This window comes from Panthera leo, chromosome E2, assembly GCF_018350215.1.
Source record: "Panthera leo isolate Ple1 chromosome E2, P.leo_Ple1_pat1.1, whole genome shotgun sequence".
NCBI classification, from domain to species: Eukaryota; Metazoa; Chordata; class Mammalia; order Carnivora; family Felidae; genus Panthera; species Panthera leo.
Genome location: NC_056693.1, coordinates 3,135,973 through 3,147,816, shown reverse-complemented (window position 1 = coordinate 3,147,816; position 11,844 = coordinate 3,135,973). Strand labels below are relative to the sequence as shown.

The 11,844-nt window shown below is 62.0% G+C and overlaps 1 protein-coding gene and 1 long non-coding RNA gene across 2 annotated transcripts; one reads left to right on the top strand and one right to left on the bottom strand.

Moving 5' to 3' along the window:
- The first annotated feature begins 3,172 nt into the window (after positions 1-3,172).
- Positions 3,173-11,164, top strand: KMT5C (lysine methyltransferase 5C). Its single transcript, XM_042919870.1, has 9 exons — positions 3,173-3,260; positions 4,829-5,067; positions 5,222-5,387; positions 5,777-5,886; positions 6,722-6,885; positions 6,999-7,018; positions 8,858-8,994; positions 9,611-9,786; positions 9,961-11,164. Exons 2-9 carry the CDS (start codon positions 4,829-4,831, stop codon positions 10,458-10,460), a joined length of 1,512 nt encoding a protein of 503 aa, XP_042775804.1. The 5' UTR covers positions 3,173-3,260; the 3' UTR covers positions 10,461-11,164.
- On the bottom strand, positions 11,119-11,747 carry LOC122208622. Its single transcript, XR_006197299.1, has 2 exons — positions 11,544-11,747; positions 11,119-11,430 (listed from the first exon to the last, which is right to left on the bottom strand). It is a non-coding gene; the product is annotated as an uncharacterized LOC122208622 (long non-coding RNA).
- Positions 11,748-11,844: the final 97 nt, after the last annotated feature.

Genomic DNA, 11,844 nt, shown 5'->3' with positions numbered 1-11,844 from the left:
CCGACTGAGCCACCCATGGCCTGAGATTCTTCATTCCCACCAAGCACCCACGTGGTCTTGCTTGATGACGCTGGTACATAGGCCACATTTTGGGCAGCGGGCATTTGGGCACCTTGACTAAATACTCAACCGGGCCTTCCGGAGGCTGAGACTTCGAATGTACGTTTTTACAATATTCCCCAGATGATTATTTCTCTCCCTCTCTCTGTCTCTCTCTGTCTCTTTCTCTGTTTCTGTCTCTCTTTCGGTAGTAAAATACACTTAACATCCAATTTACCATTTCCACCATTTTGAAGTGTGCAAGTCAATGGCTTTCTGTACACGCACGGTGTTCTGCAACCAGCACCATTCTCTGGATCCAGAACCTCTTCATCCAAAAAGGAAGACCCACCGCTATTATTAGTCCCTCCCCCATTCTCCCCCCACCCCGCCCCCAGCCCCTGGAAGTCATCATGAATCTGCTTTCTGTGTCTATGGATTTACCTCTTCTGGATATTTCCTACAAATGGAATTCTTCCATATGTGAATTTTTGTGTCTGGCTCCTTTTACCTAGTGAGTTTTCTTTTTTCTTTTTTTTTTTTTTTAAGTTTATTTATTTACTTTGAGAGAGAGAGAGAGAGCACGAGCAGGGGAGGGGCACAGAGAGAAGGAGAGAATCCCAAGCAGACAGCGCAGAGCCAGATGTGGGGCTCGAACTCAGACGCTTAACCAACTAAGCCACCCAGGCGCCCCCTAGCCTGTTTTCAGGGTCCATCTATGTAGTAGCATGTATCTGTGCTTCATTCATTCATTCTAAACATTGATAACCGGCTGGATCCTATCTGGGCAATGTAGCCCAGAGGTTGAGAAATAAAGCCCTGGTGTCTGATGGCCAGTTAAATCCCCTCTATAAGCCTCAGTTTGCTCATCTGTAAAATGGGGGTAGTAACAGCCCCTCCCTGGCAGGGCTATTTACAAAGTTACCAGCATGTGCCAACAGCCCAGTAACTGTTGCTTATTCCACTGGCAGATATCCTGTAAGTGGTCCAATCTTCTACTGTTAAACAGTAAGGCTTTTCGTATCTTTCTGCGTTTAATTTTTTTAATTAAAAAAAAAATTTTAATGTTTTTATTTATTTTTGAGACAGAGAGAGACAGAGCAGGAGCAGGGGAGGAGCAGAGAGAGATTGGGGGAGACACAGACTGGGAAGCAGGCTCCAGGCTCTGAGCTGTCAGCACAGAGCCCGATCCGGGGCTCGAACTCACGCACCTTGAGATCGTGACCTGAGCCAAAGTCGGACGCTTAACCGACTGAGCCACCCAGGAGCCTCTCTTTCTGCGTTTTAAACAACACCGAGGTGAAACAAACATATTTGTATATAAATATCGTAATGCTTGTCAGTTATTTCCTTAGACTAAAACCCTGGAATGGAATTGGCGAGTCAAAATTTTATTTGTATTATGAAATATTTTTCACACACAGAAGAAGAACAGATAGTGATAGAGTGCACTCGTGGTTTCACCTCTGGGCTTTAAAAAAGAAAAAAAAGTGCAAATATCAATGTCCCCTGTAGCTTTCCTGATTGCAGTCCATCGGCCCCACCTGCAGGGGTCACCAATAGGGCTTTCCCCTCCTTTTCTCATGCCCGTGCACATTTATATACATTTAAAACACGTCTCCACACACAGTCCCTGTTTTATGGGTTTTAAAACTTCCTACATTCGACTCTACAGACTTCTGCAACTAGCAGAAGGGGTTGGGGTTGTCAGGCTGAGCTACAGAGCGCTCATTCCCTTCCACTGCTGCATGGCGTTCTCCTGAATGAAAATGCCACGATCCAGTTATCCATTCTTCATGGGATGGACATGTAAGCCGTTTCCAGTACCCCCTCCCCCCAGCGCAACTGTTGGGAGCTTATCTTTTCGTTCACATTTGCCAGCGTTTCTCTGGGGTGGACACCCGCGAAAAGAAGAGCTGTACTTCTAAGATTCAGACATACTGATAGGTCTTTTCCGGAGAGCTGAGTTTTTAGAGTCCTTTCTGCGTGCCTGCTGTTTCTCTCCTCTGAAACTTGGGCCATCCTTAGGGGTAGGGGTGTGCCTGTGTTGGGGGGGGGGTGCCTCAGGGCTGGGGCATAAACAGAGAGGGCAGGCCACCTCCCCGACATCACATAGCGACGCGGAAACCGTCAGCGTCATCCTCACTGGCCGGTCATGCCTGCATTCATTCGTTCAGTACCTACTGAAGCACCTACTCCGTGCCAGGCATTGTTCTAAGCGCACAAGATACACAGCAGTGAGCAAAAAGAACAAAGCCCGCCTGCTCCAAGTGCGGAGCTTGTTATTCTGGGCGTAATTACGATAAATTGCTAATTATGTATGCCTCCAGGATTGGAGCCAGGGGGGTGATCCCAACTGGGGGAGGGGGTTGCCTCATGGGAGACTTCTCCAAAGCCCCTACTTGTCAGGCTCCTCCTTTCCGACCCGTTCACCCCCACAGAGCTGTCGTGGGTGCTCACGGAACTAGACGGGGTATTCGGGGCCAGGAAGGTTGTCCCGCAGGGAGGGACGGAGAGGCGCCCTTTGCAGCCCGGCCGGGCTGTCAATAAAGTTTTGTTGCCTCGGCAACCGCAGGCCGGGCGGGGTCGACGGAAGAACCCGCGCGCCCGCCCCAGCTTTCTTCCCGCTGTTCCCGAAGGGTTCGCGGGAGAAAGAATAGGCCAGGCTCGACTCTACCGTGATGGGCGGGCGCCTTCGCCTATTGAAGGACGAGCTATTCCAAGGCCAGCCAGTCACACGCGGGCTATGCACGGGCAGAGCCCGCCCCCTCCCCACTTGGACCTGAATAACCTGACCTAAACCCGAGTTTTGCCGGGAGCCACGACGCTTTCGGCCAATGGGGACGGCGACTCCGGGCCGTGGGCGGGGCCGGTCTCCATGGCAGCGGCGGAAGGACAGCTACGGGAGCCATTAGCTGCAGTTGGCGGCGCTTGGCAGCGGCGCGGGCGGAGCAGTGTTTCGTGGGGGCGCCGATGGTGGGGGCAGGCGGGGAGGGGCCGAGTTGGACTCCGCCAATGGGAGCGGCGCGAGCGCCACAGCCCCTCAGGAGTGGCGGTGGCTTCGGCCAATGGGAGCTCCTCCTGGCCGTGGCGGGGCGGACCCAGCGGGGCAGACGGGAGGCGCGGCGACCGTGTCTGACGAGAGCCGGAGCAGGCAGTGGGAGGTGGTGGCGGCGGCGGCGCGGGTGCCTCAGGAGGAGGAGGAGGAGGAGGAGAAGCGGGTGAGGGGTGGCGCGGGGCCCGACCTCTGAGCCCCCTCTCGGCCCCCACCCCGCGCCGCCTTGGCTCCCGGTCGCCCCCAGCCCCGACCGTCCCCCGCCCTGCCCGGCCCCTCCTCATGTCCAGGCGCCCACGTCTCCTGGCCCTTTGGCGGGCCCCCGGCTGCTCTCGGCGCCCAGCCCCTTCCCTGTGCTTGCTCACCCAGGCCCCTCCCTGCACTCCCGGGCCTAACCGGACCCCTGGGGTAGCCCGCGGGCTCTGCACTCCCCTCCCTGGATCTCACTGCGTGCCCAGGCCCCTGTCCCAGGACCACCACCGCGGGCCTCAGCCCCTGCTTCTGGACCCCTCACTGCCTACCCAGGTCCCTCCCTGGACCCAGGCTCGCTGCTCCCTGAATGCCTACCTGCCCCTTCTCTGCTTCTCCAAGCCCCGTTCTGGACCCTGCGGCCCCCCTTCACCTTCTCGGGACCTGCCCTGGACTCTAGGTCTCCACCCTGGCTTTCCTGGGGTCATCCCTGGATCCCCAGGCCTTCCCGCAGCCCCGTGTCTCCAGCAGGCACCCCCGGCCCTTCTTTGCCCCAGCTCCCCTCCGTGCAATCTGCATTTTGTCTTTACCCACATACCTCCCTGCAGCTTCCGCCCTGTCCCAGCGCCCTCTCGCAGCGCCCCCTCTTTATGTATCCCCAGCCTTCCTGTCTTTTCTAGACCCCCTTTCCCGCAGCTCTAGCTCCTGATCTCCCTTCAGCTCCCCCTTCCTTGCGGTCCCCCATGGACTCTCCCTGACACACTGTGGTGCGGATGCCCAGCAGGCCATCCGTAGGCCGGGTTAGGGGTCTCGTTTTCTTTCCTTTTGCTGATTCCCTTCTTTCTCCCCTTTTTATGGACCTGTTCTGCCTCTCCGTGTCATTCCTCTCCTCTCCCCCCTTCCCTGCTTTGTCCTTGGAGCCCCCCCTCCCCCGGAATCCTTGGAGAGGGAGCAGGTGCTGGGATCCTTCCTCCGCTCTCCCTCCCCTCACCCCCCTCCAGGCTGCCTGGGGCTTCACCGAGAGCTTCCTGATGATTCCCAAAGGCTGCTGGGGGAGTGGGGATGGGGAGGGGGGGGTGGGAGGGAGGTGGAGGCTGAAGCCAGGAAGAGTGAGGGTGGGTGGAGGAACTGTCTGTCCCAGTGGGGTGGGAAGTCTTGGATTTTTCCTTGGTGAGGGCTGGAGGTGGGGATGGGTTCCCCCTGACTCCCGCCTCCGCAGGGCTAAGCCTTTAGGGTTATCCCTGACTGCCAATTAATCAGCCTTCCCCGGGCCAGTAGGGACATGCGTGCGTGTGCGTGTGTGTGTGTGTGTGTGTGTGTGAGTGTGGTGTATGGGGGCATGAGGAGATCTGCGCGTGAGTGTGTGGGTGTGCACAGAGGGTGGTCGTGTGTGGCTGGGGGATTTGTGTCTGCACCAGAGCGTGATACCGACTGACAGTGACTGATATTTCTTTGGGGGCTTCTCCACTGTCACAAGTACTTGTTGCATTCTGTCTGCACCGAGAGCCCCGTGAAGTCAGCACTGCTTTCCTCCCCGATTTGTAGATGAGACTGGAGACCGAAACGCTTGCCAAATCCTGCGCAGCTCACAAACGGCCTTTCCCGGGGCGCCGCCCCTGCCCCTGCATTGTGTCCCCGACTCTTGGCCAGAGGCAGCATGGTCCGCGGGGCACCATGGGACCTGACAGAGTGACAGCCAGAGAGCTGTGTGAGAATGACGACCTTGCCACCAGCCTTGTCCTGGACCCCTACCTCGGCTTCCGCACCCATAAGATGAACGTCAGGTGAGCGGCCTGGGACAGGGTGGCCCCAGGGCTCCGGGACCCCTCCCCTGCCTCCACGGCCCCTGCAGCCCCAAGTGGGGGTGGGGGCAGGGCCCGGGAAGGCCCGGATGGATTAGGCCAAGGCCCTGGGACCCAGGCATGCCCTCTCCCCCAGCCCCGTGCCCCCCCTGCGGCGACAGCACCACCTGCGCTCAGCGCTGGAGGCCTTCCTGAAGCAGCGGGACCTGGAGGCTGCGTACCGGGCCCTGACGCTGGGAGGCTGGATGGCCCACTACTTCCAGAGCCGGGGCCCGCGGCAGGAGGCTGCCCTCAAGACCCACGTGAGGGCACCCCTCTCTTCCCCCACCCTCAGCCCACACGTCCTCCCTGTCACCTCGGCCTGTCCTGGATCCTTCGCTGTGGCAGGCAGACCTCTGGAACCCCAGTCCCTCTGCAAAGCCCACCCCCCCACCAGACTCCCTAACTTCCTAGCTGTTGGGGCCATCTGAGACGAGGCTCAGAGAATCCTAGGAGAGTTGGGGGGTCCTCTGAGATGGAGTACAACCTCTTCATTTGACAGATGAAGAAACTGAGGTCCCGAGAGGGGAAGTGAGTTCCCCAAGGCCACACAGCGGGTCAGTGGCAGAGCAGGACTAGAACCCAGGAGAGAGAGGGCTGAGGACGAGGCTGCCCCACCTCCTCACCCCGCCCACCCCGTCACCTCCCCCAGATCTATCGCTACCTCCGAGCCTTCCTGCCTGAAAGCGGCTTTACCATCCTGCCCTGTACACGCTATTCTATGGAGACAAATGGAGCCAAGATTGTGTCTACCAGAGCTTGGTAAGAGGGCCAAACTCACAGCTCCGGGCTCCAGAGGCTGCTGGGAGAGGAGACCCCTGGAGATCAGGGGGGATACCTCTGGCGTTGAGGCCAGGAAGATGTCTTTGTTCAGGGGTGGGAAGAGATAGTTTCCTGCTGAGACGAAGGAGGCCAGGCCTAGTCCCAGAGACATTCTTCCCCCACAGCAGAGCCGATGGGGGTAAGAACCCCCATGCGACCCCAGGCTTCCGGGGGCTGCTAGGAAATCACTGCCCTTGTGCGCAGGACTGTGGCAGCCCTCGTGCCGACGGGGTCCCTGCTGCGTAGCCAGCGCCGCCGGGTAAGGGACAGGCCAGTGAGCAAGATGGACCCTGCCCACTGATCTCAGTGCAGAGAGAAGGCAGGCGGTAGCCGAGTAAACCCGCAGGTGCTGATCACAGTTGCTTGGTGCTTTGGGAGCCACCAGGGAACTTTGGGTGTTCTTGGGAAGCAGGCCTAAGCACAGACCCACTGGAGGGTCTGGTGAAGTGTGGGGGTGGGGGGTGGCAGCTTGTGGTGAGTTCACGGGAGTCCAGGCAGAAGGACTACTGTGCAGGGCCCAAGGGGAGTTGGTCACGAGAGGAGAGCCCGAGTGACGCCTGGGTCCACGTGGGACGGGGCCATCCCATTCCAAAGACCCGGAGCCAGGAGACCCTCCAGGCAGGTGTGGAGGCGGTGGGGGGGGGGGGGGGGGTGGACTTGAGAAATCTGGGAGGCGGACCACGGCGGCACAGGCAGGAGGCCCCCTGGTGGCCCAGCTGGGGCTTGGGGAGGCGCAGCTCAGACAGCGGCCTGGCCTGGCCTGGCCTTTCTGCAGGAAGAAGAACGAGAAGCTGGAACTGCTGGTGGGCTGCATCGCGGAGCTGCGGGAGGCTGACGAGGGGCTGCTGAGGGCCGGCGAGAACGACTTCAGCATCATGTACTCCACCCGCAAGCGCAGCGCACAGCTGTGGCTGGGCCCCGCCGCCTTCATAAACCACGGTGGGGCCGCGGCCGGCCCGGGACAGGGCGGGGCCAGGGCTGGTGGTGCCCGCTCACCTCCCTGCTCACTTGAGTCTCTTCTTCTCTCCCCCGCCCTCCCCTCAATGTTCCAGACTGCAAACCCAACTGCAAGGTGAGGCCTGGGGAACCCCCACTGAGGAGTGGGCTTGGGGGAAGTAAGGGGGCCCCGGGGAGGGGCATTTGGGTCAGTGACTAGCCAGAAACTGCCCGGAGTCTCCCCACCTGGTACAGCTGCCTCCTGCCCCTGGCCGGAACCTTGTGTGCATCTGCAGGGATCAGGGATCGGGGATCAGGGAGGAAGGGGCCCTGGCGGGTCTCCCTGGATCTCAGGTTGCCACCTGCTGGCAGCCTTCTTCCCTCTCTGAACCTGAGTTCACTTGGAGGGGGCAGTGTGGTGGACAGGGAGACAGAAGGTGCCCCCGCGCCTGGAGCCCACCGGCCACAGCTGTGCACCTGTCATAGCAGGACACAGGGGAGCTGAGCCCCAGAAGCCTGGGGTAAGGCCAGAGCGAGCCCCAGAGGATGAGACTCTGGGAGGCAGGACTTCCAGGCAGAGGGAGCGGGATGGAGAAGCAGCTTTGCAGGGGGAGCCACTGCGTGTTCTCTGTGGCGGAGCACAGAGTGCCCGAAAGCAGAGGAGTCTCGTAAGGCCTTGGGTGTGCATCCTGCTGGGTGTGGGCCTCGTCGCGCTGTCTGTCGGAGCCCCAAGGTGCGACCGGGGCTCTGGAGTTAGAACTGGGTTTGAGTCCTGGCTCCCCCAGCCCCCAGCCTGAGTTACTCTTCTCGGGTGGGAGACGGTGAGAATGTGTCTCCGGGGATGGTGGCAAGGGGCCGGTGTGAAGTGCACGCCCGTGGTTCTTGTGTTCTGTGACTCTGTAGACCCATTACATGGATTTGACGGTGGAAAATGTGCTGGGTAGGACAGAAAACGGGGCAAGGCTTCATGACAGAGGCTCTGTGGTGAGGTGGGTGCCAGCCACCTCAGGGCCCGGGCACCAGGCACCGGTCTTTTACCTAGCGGTGCAGAACCAGGAGGCCGCACAGATGTTCAGAGCCAGGCGCTTGAGGAGGAATAGGACTTTCCAAGGTGTCGAGGAGAAACTGAGGCGTGCTAGGCCATCCCAGACAGGCACATCTCAGTGGAGGGCCAGGAGGCACGGTCGCCATGGTGACTCTGGCCTCGCGTGCCACAAAGGAGCTCAGGTCTGCCCCACGGGTGCTCCCACTGGGTGAATAATGGGGTTTGGTTTTTAGATGGCCCTGGCAGCTCAAGAGCTGGAGGCTTGTCAGGACAGGGAGGGGCCAGAGGCTGGCGTGTGACCCGGTGTGTCACTGAGTGAGAGGTTGGCTCCAGATGGAGTCGGGGGGATACAGAGGGCAAGGACGCGAGGCCCTGTGCACGGAGGCTCCGGCCAGTTGGCCTGGGATGAAGTGGGCAGGTGGCCGGAGCCACCCCCAGGTGTGTGTCAAGCTAGAGTGGGGGGAGAGATGGGAGTCCACTCCTCCCAGAGGGGGAGCACGAGGCAGGAACAGGCACAGGCGAGAGTGGCCTCAGGGGGCAGTAATCCCGGGCTGGGGCCGCAGGGCAGACAGGCACCTGGGGTGGGGGGAGACGGCGAGACCGGCAGAGCTGGGACCTCGCTGCCAAGGTCAGGCTGCCAGGGAGTGGGGAGCGGGTGGGGGCCTGTGGGAGGGGTGGAGGAAGGGTGCAGGAGGGAGCAGGCGGTGCTGTCTGCCAACACTGCCAGGGTCAGGTTAGATCATCATCCTGCGGGGAGGGCGGAGGCCAGCACGCGGGCAGGAAGTTGGGGAGCGTGTTCAGAGGGCAGGCCCTGGAAGCTCCTGGGGGCTCCTGGCTCCTGGCCCCTGCCCGTCCTGGGATCACCTTCGTCCTGGGTGGGGTGGAGCCAGGCAGCCCCCAGGACCTGTCACTGAGCAGCCCAGCCCCCAGTTTGTGCCCGCAGATGGGAACGCAGCCTGTGTGAAGGTACTCCGGGACATTGAGCCGGGGGACGAGGTAACCTGCTTCTATGGCGAAGGCTTCTTTGGTGAAAAGAATGAGCACTGTGAATGCTATACCTGTGAGAGGTGAGGGGTGAGGTGGGGAGGGACCCAGGAGGGGTGAGGTGGGGAGGGCACCCGAGAGAGGTGAGGTGGGAGGGCCCCCACCAAGGGGGAGGTGGGGAGGGCACCCGAGAGGGGTGAGGTGGGAGGGCCCCCACCAAGGGTGAGGTGGGGAGGGCACCCGAGAGGGGTGAGGTGGGAGGGCCCCCACCAAGGGGAAGGGGGGAGGGACCCAGGAGGGGTGAGGTGGGGAGGGCACCCAAGAGAGGTGAGGTGGGAGGGCCCCCACCAAGGGCAAGGTGGGGAGGGCACCCACCAAGGGGGAGGGGGGAGGGACCCAGGAGGGGTGAGGTGGGGAGGGCACCCAAGAGGGGTGAGGTGGGAGGGCCCCCACCAAAGGGGAGGGGGGAGGGACCCAGGAGGGGTGAGGTGGGGAGGGCACCCGAGAGGGGTGAGGTGGGAGGGCCCCCACCGAGGGGGAGGGAGGAGGGACCCAGGAGGGGTGAGGTGGGGAGGGACCAGGAGGGGTGAGGTGGCAGGCCACGGAGGGAGGTGGGGAGGCCCCGCAGGAGCACACTGCAGTGCCCCTGAAGAGCCTCCTCAGGACCCGCTTCCGCCCTCTCCTTCCGCCCGCTCACAGGAGAGGCGAAGGGGCCTTCCGACTGCGGCCCAGGGAACCTGCGCCCCCGCGGCTGCTGGACAAGTACGAGCTCCGGGAGACCAAGCGGAGGCTGCAGCAGGGCCTGGAGGGTGGTGGCCGGCTGGGCCCCAGGGCCTGTGCCCACCTGTCCCCGCTGCTCCGGGACCCGTTCTGTGGTAAGCTTGGGGTGGGGACCCTGTCCTGCCAGCCTGTGTCCATCCCGACCACCGACCACCGTGTCCCTCCATCGCCCTCCCTCCCCTCACCCCATATCCCCCCCCCCCCCCCCCCGCCCCATGCCAGTCGCCCTGCTCACATCCACCCCTTTCTCTCCCCTCCCCCCTCCACAGCTGCCTGCCAGCCCCTACGCCCCCTGCCCTGCGGCGCCCGCCCTGACGCCTCGCCCCTCTGGCTCCAGTGGCTGCCTCAGCCCCAGCCCCGGGTGCGCCCCCGGAGACGCCGACGCCCCCAGCCCCGGAGGGCCCCAGCTGCCCCCCTTCTCCGTGCTGCCCGAGTCTCCTTGCACCAGTGGGGAGGCTGTGGCCCCCGATGCTGCCTGCAGGCGGAGGCCCTGGTGGCCCTGGGCCCGGCCCCCCGCGCCCACTGGGCCCCTCAGCAGGACTGGCACTGGGCCCGGCGCTATGGGCTGCCTTACGTGGTGCGCGTGGACCTGAGCCGGGTGGCCCGGCCCCCACCTGCTGCCCCCGCCCCTGCCCCTGCCGGGACCCCAGGCCCCACCCCCATCCCCAAGCAGGCCCTCGCCTTTGCCCCCTTCTCCCCACCCAAGCGCCTGCGGCTGGTGGTCAGCCATGGCTCCATTGACCTGGATGTCAACGGTGACGGGCCATGATGGGCCGGAGGGGAGGCCCCGGGCCAGGAGAGGAAGGGATCCTGCCTAGTTCCCCCTCCCCCGCGGCCCCATGTTCTCCGGGACTCACTGACCTCTAGAAGGAGCTCTTGGACCTCTGGGAGGGAGCTGGCCCTGGACCCCAGCACAGTTCTTACCGGGCTGGGGGCTGGGTCGGTTTGGAGACACCCAGGGATCTGACCCCTGACCCTTTGTGACTGCTGACCCCTGAGCCGCCCCCGCCCTATTGGGTGCCCTGGCCGCTGCTGCCCCACCCCCATCCCCAACTCCAACCTCAGGACTACAGGAGCCGTTCCCTTCCCTACCCCCCTCCTGCCCAGGGAGCAAAGCCATAAGGGGTGGGGGCCGCCCCTTGGTGTCTCCCCGGAAGCCCAGGCCTCAGGAGGCAGTGGAACTGACCTGGGGGCGGCCCCCCTAGAGACTGCCCTGCGGAGGGGAGTGGGTTTGGGCTCAGCTCTGCGACTGTCTGAGGTGGGGGGGCAAGGTGGGGGGATGTCTGGGACACGTCCTCACCACCCCGTGGGTCTCAGGGAGGCCGGACGCGACCTCATCTTTCTCATGGTGCTGTCCCTGGTGCTACTGGGGTGTGGGGGTCCCTCCCCTCCCCCACACCAGAACGGGGTATGTTGGGGGATTGAAAGCACTTGAACTTTTTATTTTATTAAAACCTTGTTATAAGCAGCGTCCTTTGTAGCTTTTCATTTTGGTTTATGTGTCGAGGGGATGTTTGTGGAGCTTTGGAGGGGCGAAGGGTCGATAGGATGGCCCCGAGGATGGCGGAAGACAGAGGCGAGAACCCCATCCCCGCTGGAAGGGTGCTGGTGAAGAGTGCGCGGACTCCCCTCTCCTTCAGATGAGGTAACAGGTCCTGCAAGTAGGGTGACTTGGCCACGGTCAGGTGGGGCCCAGCTGCCCCCATAGCCTCGTCCGTGTCTTCTCGGTAGGCCCGGCTCTGTGGGACCAGGGCGATGATGCTCCAGATCTGGGGCCTTAGGGAACACCACATCACCTTCGTGGTCACCTCCTCCCTGCCACTGTGCCTGAGACATGGGGACAGCTACCCACCGGTGAGCGCGTCCTGCTTCCGAGGGCTGGCGCTGTTCTAGAGCTGAGGCCTCACACGAGGGGCAGAAGCGGCCAGGGGCTGAAGGGAGGGCGAGGGGCAGGGAGAGGCCGCTGGGGGTGGGGGGTGGGCAGGGCAGAGCGGGACGTGTTTACCTCGAATCCCTCTCTTTCACAGAGCACCTGTCTGTCTGACTCCCACTGAGCCTGTTGGTTTGTTTGTTTGTTTGTTTGTTTTTTAATTTTTTTTTTTTTTGACATTTATTTATTTTTGAGACAGAGAGAGACAGAGCATGAACGGGGG

Bases quoted from the DNA above. Each gene is read 5' to 3' on its own strand.
- KMT5C (XM_042919870.1), top strand. From the start codon at position 4,829: ATGAGACTGGAGACCGAAACGCTTGCCAAATCCTGCGCAGCTCACAAA. The intron at 5,068-5,221 runs GTGAGCGGCCTG...CCTCTCCCCCAG, and splicing joins ACCCATAAGATGAACGTCAG to CCCCGTGCCCCCCCTGCGGC. The intron at 8,995-9,610 runs GTGAGGGGTGAG...GCCCGCTCACAG, and splicing joins GAATGCTATACCTGTGAGAG to GAGAGGCGAAGGGGCCTTCC.